Below are 17468 nucleotides of genomic sequence, written 5' to 3' on the forward strand. Positions count from 1 at the left end.
TATTGATTTTTTTCCCGGCGGCGTTCATCAGGTTGGCTCAGGTCTCACCTACTTACCTTGGAATTTCGGTGTTGACATGGCTAAATGAACCTGTATGTACTTTAGGGAGAGACTTTTTTACGATGTTGAGAGAAAGAGTTGGAAGTTCTCCCAGATAACTGTTTTTGAGGCACTGAGATCTGTGAGTCTTTCAACTCGTGCTCACCAGAAAGGCAGAGTGAAAACTCTACCGGTGTTTGGTGGCTGTCATACCATGTGTTGACCTTTCTCTTTGAAGGAAGGAGTAACACAAAAAGCAGATTTTTAAACTGCTTCCATAGAGTACCTAGTAAATGTATTACCATTTTTCAGGAGCAGGGAACGTTCAAGCTTAGGAACACCCCAAATAGCCTGACTGGATGAAATTTTTATCTTCCTCTGCCAGAAGGACACAAGAAGCACATCTCTCTTGTAAAGAGAGCCTGATGTGACTGAGCCCCAATGTGCTCATTCCCCACCTTCTTGAGGTTATCACTTCTCAATTCCAGAGTTTTGCCAAATGGCTGATAGTCTAGCAGTCATCTGATCTGGATCATCCATGACTACAGCTATTTAAATTCTGCACATGTGCCATCTTGAAATGCAGGAGGTACATTTGGATAATCTCAAACTACTTCCTAAAAGGAATATTTGGGACTCTGGTGGTGGAGAGAGTGTTGCGGAGGCAGTGAGCGTGCACATGTTAATGAACATAGGTACTGCATGTGCATTGGACGAGTTACAGTGATGTATTTCCCAGTCAGTTCAATGCAGCTGCCTGGGGCAAGTGCTGCTCTAACACAAGGCTGTAAAGGAATCATAGAATCATAGAATAGAATCAGCTGGGTTGGAAGGGACCTCCGAGATCATCAAGTCCAACCCTTGATCCACTGCCACTGCAGTTACTAGACCATGGCACTAAGTGCCACATCCAGTCTCTTTTTAAAAATCTCCAGGGACGGAGAATCCACTACTTCCCTGGGCAGCCCATTCCAATGTCTGACCACCCCCTCTGTAAAGAAATTCTTTCTAATATCTAACCTAAACCTCTGTTGGCACAGCTTAAGACCATGCCCTCTTGCCTTGCTGATAGTTGCCTGGGAAAAGAGACCAACCCCCACCTGGCTACAACCTCCTTTCAGGTAGTTGTAGAGAGTGATGAGGTCTCCCCTGAGCCTCCTCTTCTCCAGGCTGAACAGCCCCAGCTCCTTCAGCCTCTCCTCATAGGACTTGTGCTTGAGTCCCTTCACCAGCCTAGTTGCCCTCCTCTGGACCTGCTCCAGCACCTCAGTGTCCTTCCTGAATGCAACATTACCCTCTAGGGGAATCTTCAGATACTCCCCCCACACACCTCAGGCCCCAAGTAGAGACAAAGGAGAGGAAAGATGTGATCACATTCTGAGGAGAGACATCAAAGTGAGTTTTATCTGCAGTTTATCAGAGACAGGAGATGTAGAACATAGACATATGGAAATAAAATAACATCTCAATTCAGAGGTTCAGCTACAAGATCCCACCACATTCTGCAGCCCTGCTTTCTTCTTTAAGGGTTAAAATACTCTCTTCTGCTTCACCAGAGTCTTCCCTCACTCTTGGTACTTCCAACTTCCCATTTCTAGAGTAGGATGTAAAGGGGCTACTTGTCATGATCTGAACCATACAGTGTCCTAGGTGTGGAGTTGCAGGCTAATGAAATGTGTTAGAGCAAAAACAGCTGTTAAACAGCGATTGATGTGCAGGGCCATAGCTTGGTCTTTCTGCAATGGTGAGAGGAAGTCCTGCATTACACTGTGCTGCTAATATTCTTCTCTGCTGAAGTCTGGCTTCTGTGAAGGGTTGAACATGTGAGTTCATCACTAAAGGCACCTTCCAGGATTCCTTGCACTGATTGCCGTACCTTTGCCCTGAAGTCCCGTCCCACAAAAACATAGAGCAGGGGGTTGATGCAGCTGTTGGCATAGGCAAGTGCTGTAGAAAGGTGATCCCAGAGGATCAGTGACTCCGTCAGTCCCGTTCTAAGACTAGGTACAAGGGAGAGAATCCCAACTACATGGTATGGAGCCCAGCAGGTGAAGAACGCAGCTACCACGAGCACAATTGTTCGCAGCATCCTGTTGCGCGGTTTGTTAAACTGATTTGCGCGAGTTCTGAAAACGATAAGGACGTAGCAAACTGCCATTATGCCAAAGGGGAGCACAAAGCCAAAGACAGCCCTAGTGATGTTTATTACCACTAAGGCAAGGGGTACAGAATAATCACCTTCATAGGTATTTCCCAACAAGTCGTTACCACTGTAGGCTAGAGGTGAGTATTCTTCCCATGACTCATTTACAGACTCATTTATATAATCTAGCACCTGATCGTCTCCAAAACTGTACCCACACTCAGTTTTGCCATCGTAAGTGCTTGTCTTACGGTAGTAGAAGACAGGACAGCAGAAAATGAAGGCCAGGATCCAAATGCCACTGCATATTAGCGATATAAATTTCACTGTTCGATGGTTTTGACACCAGACAGGTTTCATGACAAGGAGGCACCGGTCGATGCTGATGGCCACGAGTAGGAAGACACTAGCAAACATGGTGAAGATTATGACTGATGGAATGACTTTGCAGAGGAACCAACCATATGGCCAGTGTTCATGGAGGGCCAGGTGAACAATGAAAAATGGCAAGGACAAGCAGCACATGATGTCAGCCACAGCAAGGTTTAAGAACCACACAGTGTTCACAGACCTTTTCATTTTCAGACCAGCTACCCAGATTACCAATCCATTGCCTGGGATGCCTGTGATGAAAACAATGATGAAGATAGCAATGGAGACAATTGATACCGATGCATAATATACAGCAGCCTGTTCCTCTGAACTGCTATTGCCCAGGAGCTGAGGCATTCTGCAGCTATAAAACAGAGAGCAAATTAGTAGCAATTCACATTCTCCTCCCCAAATTCTTCTCTTAATCTTTCATGAAGCATCCTGAGTCAGGTTACAGTACAGAGCTGTGAGGATACAAGGGCATTGGTCTATACAAGTTTGTGCTAAAGGCTTACTAATGTGACCATTGTACACCTTCATCATTCTCGTAGTGGCTAAGCTACATAAGCCCCACTATTCAAACAGCTGTATGCATTTACATTCTCTTATCTCTGTCACCCTCTTTGATACCTGGTTCTCTTTAGTCTCCAAAGTGGCGCTCTCTGTTCACATGGCCATGCTGTCCCCAGGTGTTTCCCGTTGCCTTCCTGCTTTGATTACACTTCTCAGAAAGGGAAATCCATGTTTTTAAGCCCTGTTCCCTTTAAAACGAGCAATTTCCTCAGGTATAACCAGTGAAATACATCTAGGCTAAGAAAGCGGTGCTTGTCTTTATGAAATAATCCTTCTCCGCTTTCTGGACATTATAAATAGAACACAGAAGACAGCAACTCTGTTGCTAAGGGGTATTTTTGGGCTAAGGGGTGTTTTAGGGAAGTCTCAGTAACCACTTCCTTCTCCTTCGCTTGTTCTGTCTGCTGGTTCCTTGGAAAGCTAGTCTTGATGAGGAGAAAGGCAAGAAATTAATGGTTAAGGTTCTATGAAAGGCAAGAAATGAATGGCTTAAGAAGAACAGAGCTTTATTTGTAGAAATAAAAATGAAAATACAGAGTAACAGCAGTAAGGTTCTTGAGCCATTTTAGATATAAGAAGTGCCTTAGTGCAAGACAATGAAGCTGAGCTACCACATACTTAAGTGACATGTTAAAACTATGAGAGTAGTAGAGGAACAATGTTAATTGCTCAATTATTCTTGGACTTAGATATTAGTAAATTTAGAAAGGAAAGGAAAACTAGCAAAGCCAAGATAGAACTGAGAAAAAGTGCCCGATCTTCATCCTTTAGGTATTAATAGGTTTGTCTATAAAATGCCTGTTAACTAAATCCTTGCTGAATCAATGAAAGCAGTTGTGTTGCTGAAAGGTCCCTAAAATGGTACTAAAATGCAAGGAAGCTGCATAGTTAAGAGCTGAATACAGCCTGCAGAAGCAACTGAGAAGACATGAATAACATGACTGACCCTCTTTTTACCTCTGTTATGCCAGTACTTAAATGACAGTCAGGGACTGTTTTGTGCAGGACTAAATACCAATATTATTAAAAAAATTTAATTCAAATCATCCATCTCTTTCTTGCATAACATATAGTCTAAATGTGGAGTGATGCATAAGTGTTAGAACTGCTTCACCAGGAAGAAAATTAGATTGTAATTTACCAGTTTTTGGTAATAACTGCTAAGATGTTTTAGATGAGGGTGACCTGCAAGAAAAGCTATGAAAGAAGTCTCTGTAAGACTTAACTTAAAGCTGGAGTCTTAACTTAAAAATCTAGCAGGTTTGTTCCATTTCCTGTGGTCTTGCTGATACATGCAGAAGTGACTTTTACAGGGACAACTGGAGAACAGTGCTGCAACAGCTGAATCTTGTTGCCTCCTCATATAGTTACAGAAAATGGTGCGAAGGGGATAGGGAATCAAGGAATGCTGTAAAGACAGTAATGCAAGTCCTATTCCAGAGTAAACGGAGAGACGAATCAATACAAAGATATTGCCCACTCTATGTTTTCAAGAGGGCTAAAAGGGCTGAAATGTTGTTCAAAAATGGAAGAGGGAACTGGAGGAGAGAGAGAGGTTTTCAGGAGTGAATAATAATAAATTGCAAGTAGAAGAGGAAAGCAGCTTATGATACCTACCTGAGTGAAGTTATTTCAGTGTGTCAGGGAGCAAGTACCATCAGTCCTGTCCCTGGAGTTACTGAAAAAAGAAACTCACATGACATTTTAGGAACTGCTTGTTGTTTCCTGTATGTGTGTGCCAAGTGTGTTCTTTCACCCTGATGGAAAGGCTTAGAATGATTCATATTTGAAGTTTTAGATATCATCTGCTCTTTAAATAAACAGTCAAACCAAAAGAAGTTATCCTGATATTGTCAAAATAAAATAGTGGCCTAAATAAGACATTAACAGAAAGCAAAGGAATAATGTGCACAGACCTAAGACATTAATAGAAAGCAAAGGAATAATGTGCACAGACCTATACTTTACTAGAGTTTCCATAAGACAACTGAATGACATCTTGCCTGTTGGCATAGTACTGACATTTGATATAATTCATAATTCCAAACTCTGCCATGTTACTGTCAAATGTCTGACCTGTTGTCTTGTAGCCACTTCCATGTTTTATCAGATAAGTACATTCACCTAGTTAATCCCATTTTTCTAGGATTCTTGTCAATCCAGATCAGCTTCTGTCCCATCTCGAGACAGCTTAGAACACTGTATTCAGCAAACCATGACTGGTCATGTCAAAGGGATTTTAATCTGACTTTTACATTTCAGGGTATTTAAACTCTATTTTTTAAGAAGGAACTTGACTGACAGAAAGTTAGAAGTGGTTAACTGAAATGCTGATTGCACAAAATGTGTCAAGACGATAAGAACAAAAGATCTCTAGGGCAAGAGATTGCCCCTCACAATTTGGCAAATCAAGACTGCTAGCAGAAATGACAAAGCTCTGACATTCAAGAATCAGCCTCAGTATTTTGGTTTTGATCTGGAAAAGAAACCACGACAGAGCAAAGTTCTGCTCCTGAGTGTGTGTCTGTGAAACCCACAAATGCTGCCTCCAATACAAAAACCATGAAATCAGAAACAGGAAGACAGGGGAGGGCTGAGCTGTACCCCCAAGGATAGACAGGCAGTCTGCCAGAAAAATTTCTCTAGCTGCATCATATTCTCAGCTGCCACTCTTCCTGTGGGACCCCTCGGACCCAGACAGGCAGTGCTGACAAGAGGTTACTCTTATGGGCTCCTGTTGGCCGAGGGACACACAGCCTGGTCACCGCCGTGGAACTTGCTAGCCCTAGTCAAACTCTACTTTGCAAGAAGGTCCTTCTCCACCAGTTTTGATCCTCCAAGTTAAAACCTCTCTAAGCTTTGGTGTTAATCCCAAATTACCACATTGCATTTTCTTCTCTTCTGGCTCTCTCCATTCCCCTTATGATATACAGGCTGAGCTAGCTGAGAAAGGCTCTAATTCACAGAATCACAGATTAGTCGAAGTTGGAAGGCTGTCTGGAGACTGACTAACCCAACCCCACTGCTCAAAGCAGGGTCAGCTAGACAAGACTGCCAAGGACTGTGTCGAGTTATGTCTGGGTATCTCCATAGGAGATTCCACAAACTCTCCAGGGCGATCTGTTCCAATGTTCAACCACCCTCACAGTAAAAAAATTGATTTTTTTTTTTGGTGTTCAGATAGAACTTCCTGTGTTCCAGTGTGTCTCCCTGGCCTCTTGTCCTGTTACCAAGCTCCACAGAGAAAAGTCTGTCTCCATCTCCATTAAACACTTCCATCAGACAGATGAAAAAAATCCCCCTAAGCCTTCTCTCTTCTCCCCAGGTTGGATGGGGCATTGAGTAACCTGGTCTAGTGGGAGATGTCCCTGCTCATTGCAGGGGGGTTGGAACTAGGTGATCTTTAAAGTCCCTTCCAACCCAAACCATCCTATGATTCTCTTCTCCAGGCTGAGCAGTTCCATCTCTCTCAGCCTCTTCTTGCACAACAGGTGTACCAGTCCCTTAATTGCCTTAGTGGCTCTCCACAAGTTTCACTCTAGTATGTCCACGTCTCTGTAGTAGTGAGAAGCCCAGAACTGGACCCAGCACTCTAGATGTGGCCTCACTAGTGATGAGTAGAGGGGAAGGATCACCTCCCTTGACTTGCTGGCAACACTTCTCCTAATCCAGCCCTGGCAGTTACTGGCATTCTTTTCTACAAGGGCATATTGGCAGCTTATGTTCAACTTTCTGTCCACCAGGACCACAATGTCATCCTTCTCTGAAAAGCTACTTTCCAGGTGCTCATCCCCCAGCATGCATTAGTGCATGGGGTTGTTCCTCCCCCGGACTTTCCACCTCTCCTTGAACTTCATGAGGTTCCTGTCTGCCCAGTTCTCCAGGATGTCCAGGTTCCTCTGAATGGTGGCACAGAGACCTGGTGCTTCAGCCACTCACACCACTTCTGTTTAATCTGCAAACTTGTTGGGGGTGCACTTTACTTCATCATCCAGGTCATTAATGAAGAGTTAAACAGTACTGGAACCAGTGTCAGCTGCAGCTGGACACCACAGATGGTGTACAGATGGATGAAGTTATTCTGGTCATCATTCTCTGAGCTCAGCAGTTCAGCCACTACTCAGTCCATCTCACTGTCTGCTTGCCTAGCCCACATTCCATCAGCTTGCCTATGAGAATGTTCCTGTTGAAGTTAATCTTAATTAACAGACTCAACCAGCCAGCACAAGTTGGCTAAAACCATAATGCAAGTTACCATGTATATTGCCATTTCAGGCTTGTTACTACAAAACTGCACCAGTCCAGCAGTTACTAAACAGTTACTACACCCATATGCAATTCCAAAAACGTGATCGGTGTATTTAAAAAAGCCTCCATCCTGCAAGAGTATGCAGGTTGTCCCTGAAACACTTCAGCAAGAATGGAGAATTCCACTTTTATTTCATATTTCTTCCACTTCTGCAGTTCTTGAAAGCTTTGCAGCCTCTCTCTGACCTACCATTTATTTCTCTGCAGGTGGCATGTCTAGCTGGCTATGATCTTCCACAGACCTTGAATGTCCCTTGTGTATATGGCAAACTGATGTTCCTAAACCATCTGTCCAAAGCTCTTCCAATAAATCTGAGCCATAACTGGCACACCCGTATCTCTAGAAGGCACACTGCAGTCGTCTGGTGGCCAGGCCTTGCTAAGTACTTGCTTTCCTCCTCACAACTGTGCATTTAGGGACTCTCCAGTAACATAAAGTACCCATGGGGTTGCCCTGGTACTCCCCATATTTCCCTCTTTAAAAAATTCACTGAATGACTCCAGGGCATTTCTTTACAGTGTTGAGTAAGCTCAGGTAAGCACAAGCCTTGGACAGCAACTAGGGAACAAAGCCTGGCAAAACTGGTACCAATATAAAACCTACATAATCAAAAAATAGCCCTTCACAATAACAGGGTTTCAGTACTGGATGAGTGTTTGAGTCAGTTTTTTCAGTGAAAGAAACATCATTTGAAATAGTATATGGTCTGTTTTGTAAAAATGCTCATAATTTTTAAGTTATCTAAAGAGTAATTTTGTGAGACTGGTTTCCCCTGTACCTTCTGTGCAGAAAAGGAAAATTCCAAACGTTGGATACAATGAAGTAGGTTCCTGGGCAATGCCTTATTTTTTCTTAAATAGGCAAAGCAAAAGCCTAAATTATTCTTTTGCATGGTTTATTATGAGGCTACCTACAGATTGGCATGAACAGTGCATTTTACCCTACTTGCACACCTCACATGATTGCACATTGTGGAGTTCCATCCAAGATTTCTGCTGTTCCTTGTTTTTTGTTCATTGAAAATTTCTGTGTGGGAAAAATACGGATCCTTCATTGCTTTCATAGTCTGATTTTAAATATGTTCTACTTCAAGATTTCAACCTCACTGCTGAATTCTTAAAAAAAAAAAAAAAAGGTAAAAAAAATTAAAACCTTTAGCTTTTATCAGCAGTGCTTTATAATTTCTTGGTCCAGAGATGCCTGTCTGAACCAGGCAAAAGAATGTTATGTTCTCTGCTGGTTAAGTCTCAATGGAAATGGATGCAAGGTGTATTCCTGGAGTCCTGGTGCTGCTTGCGAATTTTTTCTCACATGCCTTTCAACAGCTGGCCCTTTGCCACTCTCTCATCCTAGAAGGACCATAGGAGGACTGTAGCACACTGAATGACAGCACAGTAAAGAGGTAGGTGAAATTTAGTATTGCTAATTGTGAATCACTGAACCTGGAAAAGCAACTGTAACTATACACACGGAGGGATGTACTCCAGGTGAGTTATTAGAACTCAAAGAAAAAACTTAGCAGTCACTGCAGGATGTTCTCTGAAAAATCATGTCAACACACAACTCAGTCCAAAAGGTAAATGTAATTGCTTCTTGAACAATGAATGCTGTAGTAGTCCCCGATCTTAAAAAGAATTATAGAATCAAAAATAATGAAGAAAATTATGACTAGACAGCCATTGCTGGGAACGGCTTCTTTTGGTGGACAAGCTAAATAGATGAGAATGGTTCACCTAGGAAAAGAGACAGGTGACAGTATGAGAGACATGAATTCTTATTTGAAAACAAAAATTTACATTTTTTCATATTGCACAATCAGATTCACAACTCCAGGGATGATATGGGTAACTAGAAGTATAAATAAGTTTTAAAAAAATTAGATGAGTCCATAGAAGACTATAAAAATATTGCTAAGAAATGCACTAAACCCCTGGCCCACAGACTGCTAAACTACTATACTAGGGAAGTGTAATTCTGTGCTGTTTTACAGGCCTTCTTTAAGTTCTTCTGCAAGAAGATGTCTCTCGTCTTGCACTGGCACAGTGCAAGGAGGGAGGCTGAGCTGCCTCTTACACATGTATCTGCATTGAGTGTGGGTGCCATGTATTCCTACTGGCTCCTGCACATGCTGATTCAGCACAGTTGCTGAGTTGTCTTTATTAGTTTCTTCCTTATCTTGGGAGTTCTGCCAAATGTCCTTGTGGCCCATAAATTCTGCATTGTGTCCACTATCAGTGGTACATCCTTCTCTCTCAAGCTTTGTTAACCTCCCCCCGAGGTCTGAGGTTATTGAAACATGTCGAGCCCTAACAAGGTAATTCTACTCACAAGTAATTTGTCTTTCTAGCACCTGGACATCACTTAGAGCTTGCTTGTTAGCTGCCCTGGGTTTCACGGATTAAATCTCTCTTGTTGTTGATTAGGCTTAAAAGTATACAAAGATCAAACAGCAAAGAACATCCTTTCTTAAGAGAATTTTTACATATTCCGTATTTTTGCGACAATTAGGCAGTACTCCGCTTCACAACCCCCTCCTCATTTCCTGGAACTTCTTGGGCAAATTGTTAATTTTTCTGACGATTGAGATGTCAGCATGACTGCTAGTGTTAACTAAATAGATACATAAAATAGTATCTACACTCTTATTTTCGCCACATTTTTGGGGAAGCCACACTCCTGAAATTAACCTTTGTGTAGCTGGCATTTCCGTCACTTCCAGCAGCAAAACCTGTAGTGTTTTGTGCCACGTTTTCTCTTGGTTTGCCGTTTTACCAAAAAGCCACCCGATCCCAGCACCACAGAAAGTCCATGTTCACTCAAAGCCCCAAGTCTGGCCCACGGCTGCAGGGGAGCAGCCCCGGGGGAACCCACACAAGCAGGTCGATGTCCGTGCGGCGCCACAGACAGCGCCGCTCCTCCGGCCATCCCTGGGGACGGCGCCCCAAGCAAACATGGCCGCGCCAGCCCCGGCGCGGGACCTGCCAGGTTCCAAGATGGCGCCAGGGCCCGCTGCTGTGTCAGAGGCGGCTCCAAGATGGCGCCCTCCCGCCCCCGGGCCCCGATGCCAGGATCCAAGATGGCTCCCTCCGCTTCTCTGACGTTGCTCGCGTCCCGCCTTGCCGCCCCCGCGCCCCCAGGCGGTGTCTGCCCTCATCAAAGATGGCGGTGGGCAGTACAGCTGGTCATTAGGCTACCGCGGTTTGCTTCTCGCCGGGGTTCGTGGCCGAGATGGCGGCGGCCGAGTTGGAGTACGAGTCCGTTCTCTGCGTGAAGCCCGATGTCAACGTCTACCGCATCCCGCCTCGCACCTCCAACCGCGGGTACAGGTGAGGCAGCGAGCGGCGGCGCCCGAGATCGCCCCGGCTCGGCGCGGCCCGGCCCAGCCCCTGGCCGCAGGGCAGCCAGGGCCCCGAGCGAGGCCTTGGGGAGCCGTGTCCCGCGGCCGCGAGCAGGTCTGGCCCGTTCCCTGAACCCCCGCCGGCCGCAGCTCGGGGGGACCCGCCGCCTCGGGTTGCCTCTGGTTGGAGGTGGTCAGCGCCCGAAAGCAGACGCGTGCGCTCCGTGCTGTGGAGGAGCAGGGGCTGCTCTGTCAATCAAGTTCAGGAGGTGAGGGCGCCCGAGCGCCTTGCTGTTCCAGGCAGAGCGGACCGTCGCTCCGGGTTTGCTCGGTCAGCGGGGATATGACTGATGTGCTGTAACGGCGCGTTGGCTTTGGCCCGTTCGCTTTGGCAGCAGAGCGGGGAGGAAGGCGGGAGAAGTTCTGCGTGATTTTTAAGAAGAGGCTGCAGGACCAGCAGGTAGAAATGCCCTCTCTGATTAACCGAAAGCAGTGGCGTGCGGTTTTAAAAGCTGTGACCGCAGGCCTGCTGGAGAAGGGGATTTGTGTACTCCCTGAACTTGACAGACTGTTGGTGCTGTGGATGTTGTAGCAGGCCACGGATGTTTGTTTACAGTTATAAAATCCTGTAGGTTTTACAGCACCAAGTCTACCAGAGTTCAAGTGTTGTTTGGACAATGCTTTCAGGCACATGGTGTGATTCTTGGGGATGTCCTGTGCTGAGAATTGAACTCTATGATCCTTGTGGGTCCCTTCCAACTCAGAATATTCTATGATTCACTCAGTGGTTTTTTTTCTCTCTTTCCTTTTTTTTTTCTTCACAAGACTGTGGTAAAGAGTTTGATAGGCTAGTCAGAACGTATGATGTTTTACCTGGTGTAAGCCAGGTGCCTACAGGTTCAGAAGTACTTCATTTTAGTTTGCAGCAGTAGGGTAGAATAATGGTGTGGCTTTTCAGCATGCTAATAATTAATTTTTGGGGTCTTCCTGATGCTCACAAGGCACTTATTAGTCACTTGTGGATTTCAAGAGAGTTCTGGGCTTCCGTCTCCCCTCTTCTGTAGGCTTATAAACGTAGAGAGTTGATGTTCTTTGGACTGTGTCTATTTCCCTTTACCCAGAGAGGCCAGTCAAAGTCGTGTGTTGATTGGCAGCAACAGAGAGGAACTGAGACCCCATCTGTTGTTTGGGGAGGGAAGTGGAGTGAGGCAGTTTCAGGTGTTGAGGGTTTGGGAGCAGAGACTTCTGAGATGGTTGGGCAGAAGTAGAAGGGTTGCTGTATGGTCAGTGATCAGCTGCTTGTCCTTTCAGGGCATCTGACTGGAAGCTGGACCATCCAGACTGGACAGGACGGCTTCGTGTCACCTCCAAAGGCAAAACTGCTTACATAAAACTGGAGGATAAGGTTTCAGGTAAGGCAAAGGCTGTGCCTTGGCAAGACTGCAACTGTGATTGCTGCTTGTGAGCCTGTGTTTCTCAACCTGCTCAGAGCTGTGTGGCAGCCCTGGCCACATTTAGCAAGAGGTTACTCTCCTTAACACCTGATTCTTTGTCTGCAGGAGAACTCTTTGCCCAGGCTCCCATAGATCAGTACCCTGGCATTGCAGTAGAGACTGTGGCAGATTCCAGCCGCTACTTCGTCATTCGAATTCAGGATGGGACTGGTGAGTTGAGGGACAATGTATGTGCCAAGTGCTAGGGGTGGAGGAGACTTAGCCTGGTGGAGCTGGGTGTTTGCCAGGTGGATTGGAACTGTTTTGGGAGTGCTGGCAAGGCTGGGGAGTGTGCCTGGAGGAGTCAGAAGCTGAGATAAACAGAGGAGGTTCTCTACATTGTACAGAGCCCAAGGGCTGGGAAGGAACGTTTGGTTTCTGAGCGTGCGTCGTGGGAAGAAGGGTGTATCCTGAAGGCTAGGAACAGTGAGCAGCTGGTGTCCAGCTGCAGCTGTGTTGGAGGGAGGTAGCACAGAGTGATTTAGGAGAAGCAGAAGGATTTTGGAGCGAATGAACACAAGGGCCCATTTGCAGGGCACCTCCAATGACTCCTCCTATCTCCTTGCTAGGACGAAGTGCTTTTATAGGCATTGGCTTCACGGATCGTGGTGATGCCTTTGACTTCAACGTCTCTTTGCAGGATCACTTCAAGTGAGTTGTGCTTTTCTGGAATGCTGTTTTTCCTCTGGCCTGTAGAACGTGGTGGGTGGTGGTGCATGGTCATTCAGTGCAGGCTTCCCTGGGATGGTCCTGAAGCCCTGCTCTAGCAAGGGACACTTGAGTGTGCTGCCAGCAGGGTCAGATCTGTAAGTCTTAAGCTTAGGTCCTGTGATGCTCCAGGTGCAGTGTTACATAGTTTTTTGGGTTTGTGGTGGTCACAACTTTTTGTTGTACTACAGTACAACAGGGAGTAGGGAGGCAGCAGGTTTGACAAGGCAAGGTAGTTTAGTGGGATGGGGAGAGAAACCACACGTTTTTCTGAAACCCTGCTTCCTTTTGCCACAGGGTTTCATGTCTTCCTCTCTTCTTTTTAGGTGGGTGAAGCAGGAGACTGAGATCTCCAAGGAGTCCCAGGAAGCTGACACACGCCCCAAATTAGATTTAGGATTTAAGGAAGGGCAGACTATCAAACTAAACATTGGGGTAAGCGGACCAGTTTACTCTGCTTCTTTCTCTGGATGTGCCAGTGGAGACTCTTCTTACATATCCTTTCTTTTTATACAGAACATGACGACAAAGAAAGGAGGAGCAGCCAAGCCCCGTGCGTCTGGATCAGGTGGCCTAAGCCTGCTGCCACCCCCACCAGGAGGCAAAATTGCAGTCCCTCCTATACCTCCCCCTTCTTCCACAGCCATTGCCAACCACGTCACACCACCACCTGTGCAGAAATCCAGTAATGCGAGCGGTGCAGGTAAACATTAGCACAGAGCAAATGATCAGGCAGCGGTAGGTGCTTAGAGAGAGCTGAGATCTGCTGCAGCAAACCCATGTTCAGCCTTGTGCCAGCAGCGCCCTGTGAGATGTGGTGTGTCCCTGCTCTCTTTGGCAGCTCTGGTGCCCCAGTGCAGGAAAGACATGGGCCTGTTAACCTGGGTCCTGAGGAAGGCCGTGGAAATGGTCAGAAGGCTGGAATACCTTTCCTGTGAAGAAAGGCTGAGAGGGTTGGAGCTGTTCAGCCTGGAGAGGACAAGGCTCTGGGGAGACCTCATTGTGGCCTTTCAGTATATAAAGGAATCTCGTAAGAAAGATGGAGACTTTTTACCAGGACCTGTAGTGACAGGACAGGAGGTAAAAGCTTAAACTGAAGGAGGGTAGATTTAGATTGGATATCAGGAATAAATTCTTTACAGTGAGGATAGTGAGACCCTGTAACAGGTTGCCCAGAAAAGCTGTGGGTAGCCCTTCACTGAAAGATTTCAAAGGCCAGATCGGGGAGGGCTTTGAGCAACCTGATTTAGTGAAAGGTGTCACTGGCTCATGGCATGGCAGTTGAACTGGATGAGCTTTGAAGGTCCCTTCCAACCTAAGCCATCCTGTGATTCTATAACAGAGAGGTCGCTGCAGTCTTCTGGAGGCTGTACTGAAAATATGACCATGCAGAGGTGTCTGGAGAGCTGATGATACCCTCTTGAAGGCAGAGACTTTAGCAGTGCTGTACACAGGTTTGAGTGAGAAGAAACCACAAGCTTCTGAATAGGTCTTGTGTTGTTCCAGAGCATGGTTTTTAGTGTTAAGGTGATGTCTGTTTGGCAACTGTTATGATTGCTGAGCCTTATGTCTACTGGGAGAGGTAATAAGTCACAAATCTGCCAGTTGGTGTGCTAAGTGGAGACCGAAAGGTTTGATGAACCCTTGCAGTGTGAGCTGGAGGCTCTGCACGTTCAGTAAAAGGTGATGCTGTTACAACAAACCCCTTGATAAGTAACTTCCTTCTTCTGGAAGGACAGCTGGAGTCCTTTAAGATTTTCTGCCCCTGCATCCAGGACTTTGTTAAAGGTGACAGTTTAAATGCCTGTGGGGTTTTCTTCTTGATTAGCTTGATGGTTTTTTTTTCCTTCTCTCCTCCCATAGATATTCTCTTAGACTTAGATGCTCCTGCATCTGCATCCAAGGCACCAGTACCAGCTACCACAGACCTCTGGGGAGACTTCAGCACTGCATCCAGGTAAACTGATGAAGGGAACACAAGAAGGGTAGTGTCCTAATGGGCACTGGAAGAACCATAAGTTAAGAAGTCTTATTAGATCTGCCCATTTGACTCTCCTTTCTTTATTGCAGCGCTGTTCCCAATCAGGCTCCTCAGCAGTCCAACTGGGTCCAGTTCTGAATGATCAAAGCAGTGGAATGGGGCAAACTGATGACCAAGAGGCACTAGAGGCACCCAATGGGATCAGAGGGGGCACAAACCTCTCTAGTCTTCAATCAAAAACAAATTTGGACAATCTTTCATTTTTAAACCAGACCTTCACTTCAGTAAAAACTTACTATTTTTGATCCCACTGAACCAAAAGAGAACATAGTCCTCCCAGGATGGGCAAGGAGGAGAGAGGTAGCCTTATCTCTTCCACCTACTTGGCCATTAAATGGTACATCCTAGCTCTTTTTCCCTGTCTTTCCATACAGGGAAAGCAAGAATCCTAAAGAAGGTGGGTACAGGAGTAGGCTGATAGGTGCCCCTGAGTTCCTTGTCCTCTAAATTTTCTCTGGTTAGGCTGTTTCTTTTTGTGGCTGTTTTCAATAGTGACTCCAGTCTTTGCAGCTTGCAGTGCCGAGGACAGCTGCATTTGGCTGCAGCTGGTAAATGGAACATGTAAGGAGATAGTTCTTGTCTCAACACAAAACCCTGTTGGATTAATTACATCTGTGGTGAGGAGTGAACCTCCCCCTGCACACACTACTACTTGCTGTCTTTGGTGCAGCTCTTGGTAGTGCTTGATCTTCTTGTGCTCTTGTGAGAGGAGTCACCCAAGTCATTGAGCAGACCTGCTGCCACTGCGCTGTAGCTCCTTGGTGGGCACCATCTCCAGGCTCCTTATTTGGCTTGCAGGTTCGCTGGAGCAACTTAGCTCATTTTAACTCCTTTCTCCCCGTGCAAAGGCCTCACTGTCACTGAGCTGTTTTAACTGGAAATAACTTTAAAAAAAAAAAAAAAAAAAAGGCTGGTTGTTATAATTTGGTAGTTACTTGCACTAGATGACAACCAGATAATTCCCACCATTTAGCATTTTATGTTCCTGCATCACTGTCCTGAGCCCTGGCCTTTTATGTGACTTGGCACTTTGTTACAAGTATTGCATATCCATGCCACAGTAGGAATTATGGTGGGACAGTGGATTATTTTCTGGTGAAGGACAGTCTTCTTCCTCTTTTCAGCTCACGCTTACCATTTGGATAAGAAAGTATAGTAGGCCCAATCTTGAGAACTGTCAGCAAAATTCTCCTGCTGTATTCCTTCTTATAGCTTTTCTTCTGGGGCTAACTTTGTAGAGATGTGAGCTGGTTATTGGAAGTTGAATTTTTTTCTTAAATTTTTATTGTGCCCCAAGCCCCCTCTATTTTCTGTGTGGTTTAGGGGGTTAGAAAGAAGATAAAGGGCCCTTACTCTCTGCTTTTCTCTTTGGGAGAGCTCCGGTCCCTTGATGTGGATGCTATTTCATCTTCAGTGTATGAATGTGATCTGGGGTGTCTGTGATTACTCTGGGCAAAGCTCACAGGGCAGGCTGGAAACCTCACAATGCTGGCTACCCTTCATGCCGGCTCATAAGCCAAAACACTAGCTGGGAAGGTGATCTCAGTGACTCTTGGACAACTGTACCCAGTTACTGGAACACTAGGGTTTTGGTGCTTCATTGGAAGGCTTCTTCCTGTTTTGAACACTCAACACAGCAACACTTTTGTGTCTCTAGCACACCTCTGCAAGTAAACTTTTGCCTTTGGGCAAAAATTTTCTGATGAGGCTTTTAAAAGAGTAGTTAGATGTATGCACCTTGTACTGGCCGAAGGGTCTCTTGTCATTTTTGTCTTCTTATTACACTGAGGGCATTTTGGAGACAAAGTTTCACTTAGACCATCCCTCTGGGAAGCAACATTATTGGAATAGCTGTAAAGCTGCTGCAGTTCCACTTGTGGAAGTGGGGACCAGGCTGCTGTTGGATGTATTTTAAGTAGTCATTTAATCCTGATTCTCTTGCTCTCTTGGTGTTTCCCCTTGCCTTCATAGTCACTCCTGCAGTCTCACTGCGCTCCAACTTCCTGCCTCCTGAACTTGTGGATGGCTATAGTCTGCCAGTGAAGTCATGGACTCTGCTGGTTGGCTTTTTGTTTTGTCGTCTTTTGTTTGCTCAAATCCTAGTGAGGTCCTGTCATTTCAACTATGTATCAATTCCCCAACCAAGGAAGTTCATGGCACCAATTAACAACTAACTAGGAGCCTCTTCTGTATTGTCTTAGTTAGTATTCTGGAGATAATATATTATGTATTGAAAAGCTGAAGAAGCAAAAATTAAAGATATATGTATATAAAGCATAAGATGTACTGGTGCAAATGGTAATTAAACAAGTAATATTGGGGAAAAGAGTGTCATGAATCTTCTGAGTTGTCAAATTGTTGTTGCTTTGGAAGCCTCTAGATTGAAAGTCTTCATGTCTCCAGCAAGATCCTTGTAGCCTACTTACCCTTCTGAATATGTGTTATGGCCTGCA

At 45.5% G+C, this 17468-nt stretch overlaps 2 protein-coding genes across 5 annotated transcripts; one reads left to right on the plus strand and one right to left on the minus strand.

Annotated features, from left to right (window-relative positions):
* Positions 1-1417: 1417 nt before the first annotated feature.
* On the minus strand, positions 1418-10417 carry C3AR1 (complement C3a receptor 1). 4 transcript variants are annotated; one of them, XM_032680833.1, is made up of 4 exons: positions 10124-10417; positions 8957-9060; positions 4745-4806; positions 1418-2918 (listed from the first exon to the last, which is right to left on the minus strand). In XM_032680833.1, exon 4 carries the CDS (start codon positions 2909-2911, stop codon positions 1802-1804), a length of 1110 nt encoding a protein of 369 aa, XP_032536724.1. In that variant the 5' UTR covers positions 2912-2918; positions 4745-4806; positions 8957-9060; positions 10124-10417; the 3' UTR covers positions 1418-1801. The 4 variants fall into 4 exon arrangements, with proteins under 4 accessions (XP_032536724.1, XP_032536725.1, XP_032536728.1 ...); XM_032680834.1 differs by lacking the exon at positions 8957-9060 and having other exon boundaries at positions 4745-4884; XM_032680837.1 differs by lacking the exon at positions 8957-9060 and having other exon boundaries at positions 4745-4937; positions 10308-10341.
* Positions 10418-10563: 146 nt separating this feature from the next.
* On the plus strand, positions 10564-17341 carry NECAP1 (NECAP endocytosis associated 1). The gene is made up of 8 exons (XM_032678708.1): positions 10564-10762; positions 12085-12185; positions 12333-12437; positions 12836-12917; positions 13301-13409; positions 13491-13677; positions 14838-14931; positions 15045-17341. The coding sequence occupies exons 1-8, from the start codon at positions 10665-10667 to the stop codon at positions 15091-15093; spliced, it is 825 nt and encodes a 274-aa protein (XP_032534599.1). The 5' UTR covers positions 10564-10664; the 3' UTR covers positions 15094-17341.
* The last annotated feature ends 127 nt before the right edge of the window (positions 17342-17468 follow it).

This window comes from Chiroxiphia lanceolata, chromosome 2 (genome assembly GCF_009829145.1).
Source record: "Chiroxiphia lanceolata isolate bChiLan1 chromosome 2, bChiLan1.pri, whole genome shotgun sequence".
NCBI lineage: Eukaryota > Metazoa > Chordata > Aves > Passeriformes > Pipridae > Chiroxiphia > Chiroxiphia lanceolata.

What these genes read in the sequence shown, in the direction of transcription:
- C3AR1 (XM_032680834.1), bottom strand. Translation starts at nt 2,911, where the DNA reads ATGCCTCAGCTCCTGGGCAATAGCAGTTCAGAGGAACAGGCTGCTGTA.
- NECAP1 (XM_032678708.1), top strand. Translation starts at nt 10,665, where the DNA reads ATGGCGGCGGCCGAGTTGGAGTACGAGTCCGTTCTCTGCGTGAAGCCC. An exon ending in TCTTTGCAGGATCACTTCAA is followed by an intron (nt 12,918 to 13,300) that starts GTGAGTTGTGCT and finishes TCTTCTTTTTAG; the next exon opens with GTGGGTGAAGCAGGAGACTG. An exon ending in CAGTAATGCGAGCGGTGCAG is followed by an intron (nt 13,678 to 14,837) that starts GTAAACATTAGC and finishes CTCCTCCCATAG; the next exon opens with ATATTCTCTTAGACTTAGAT.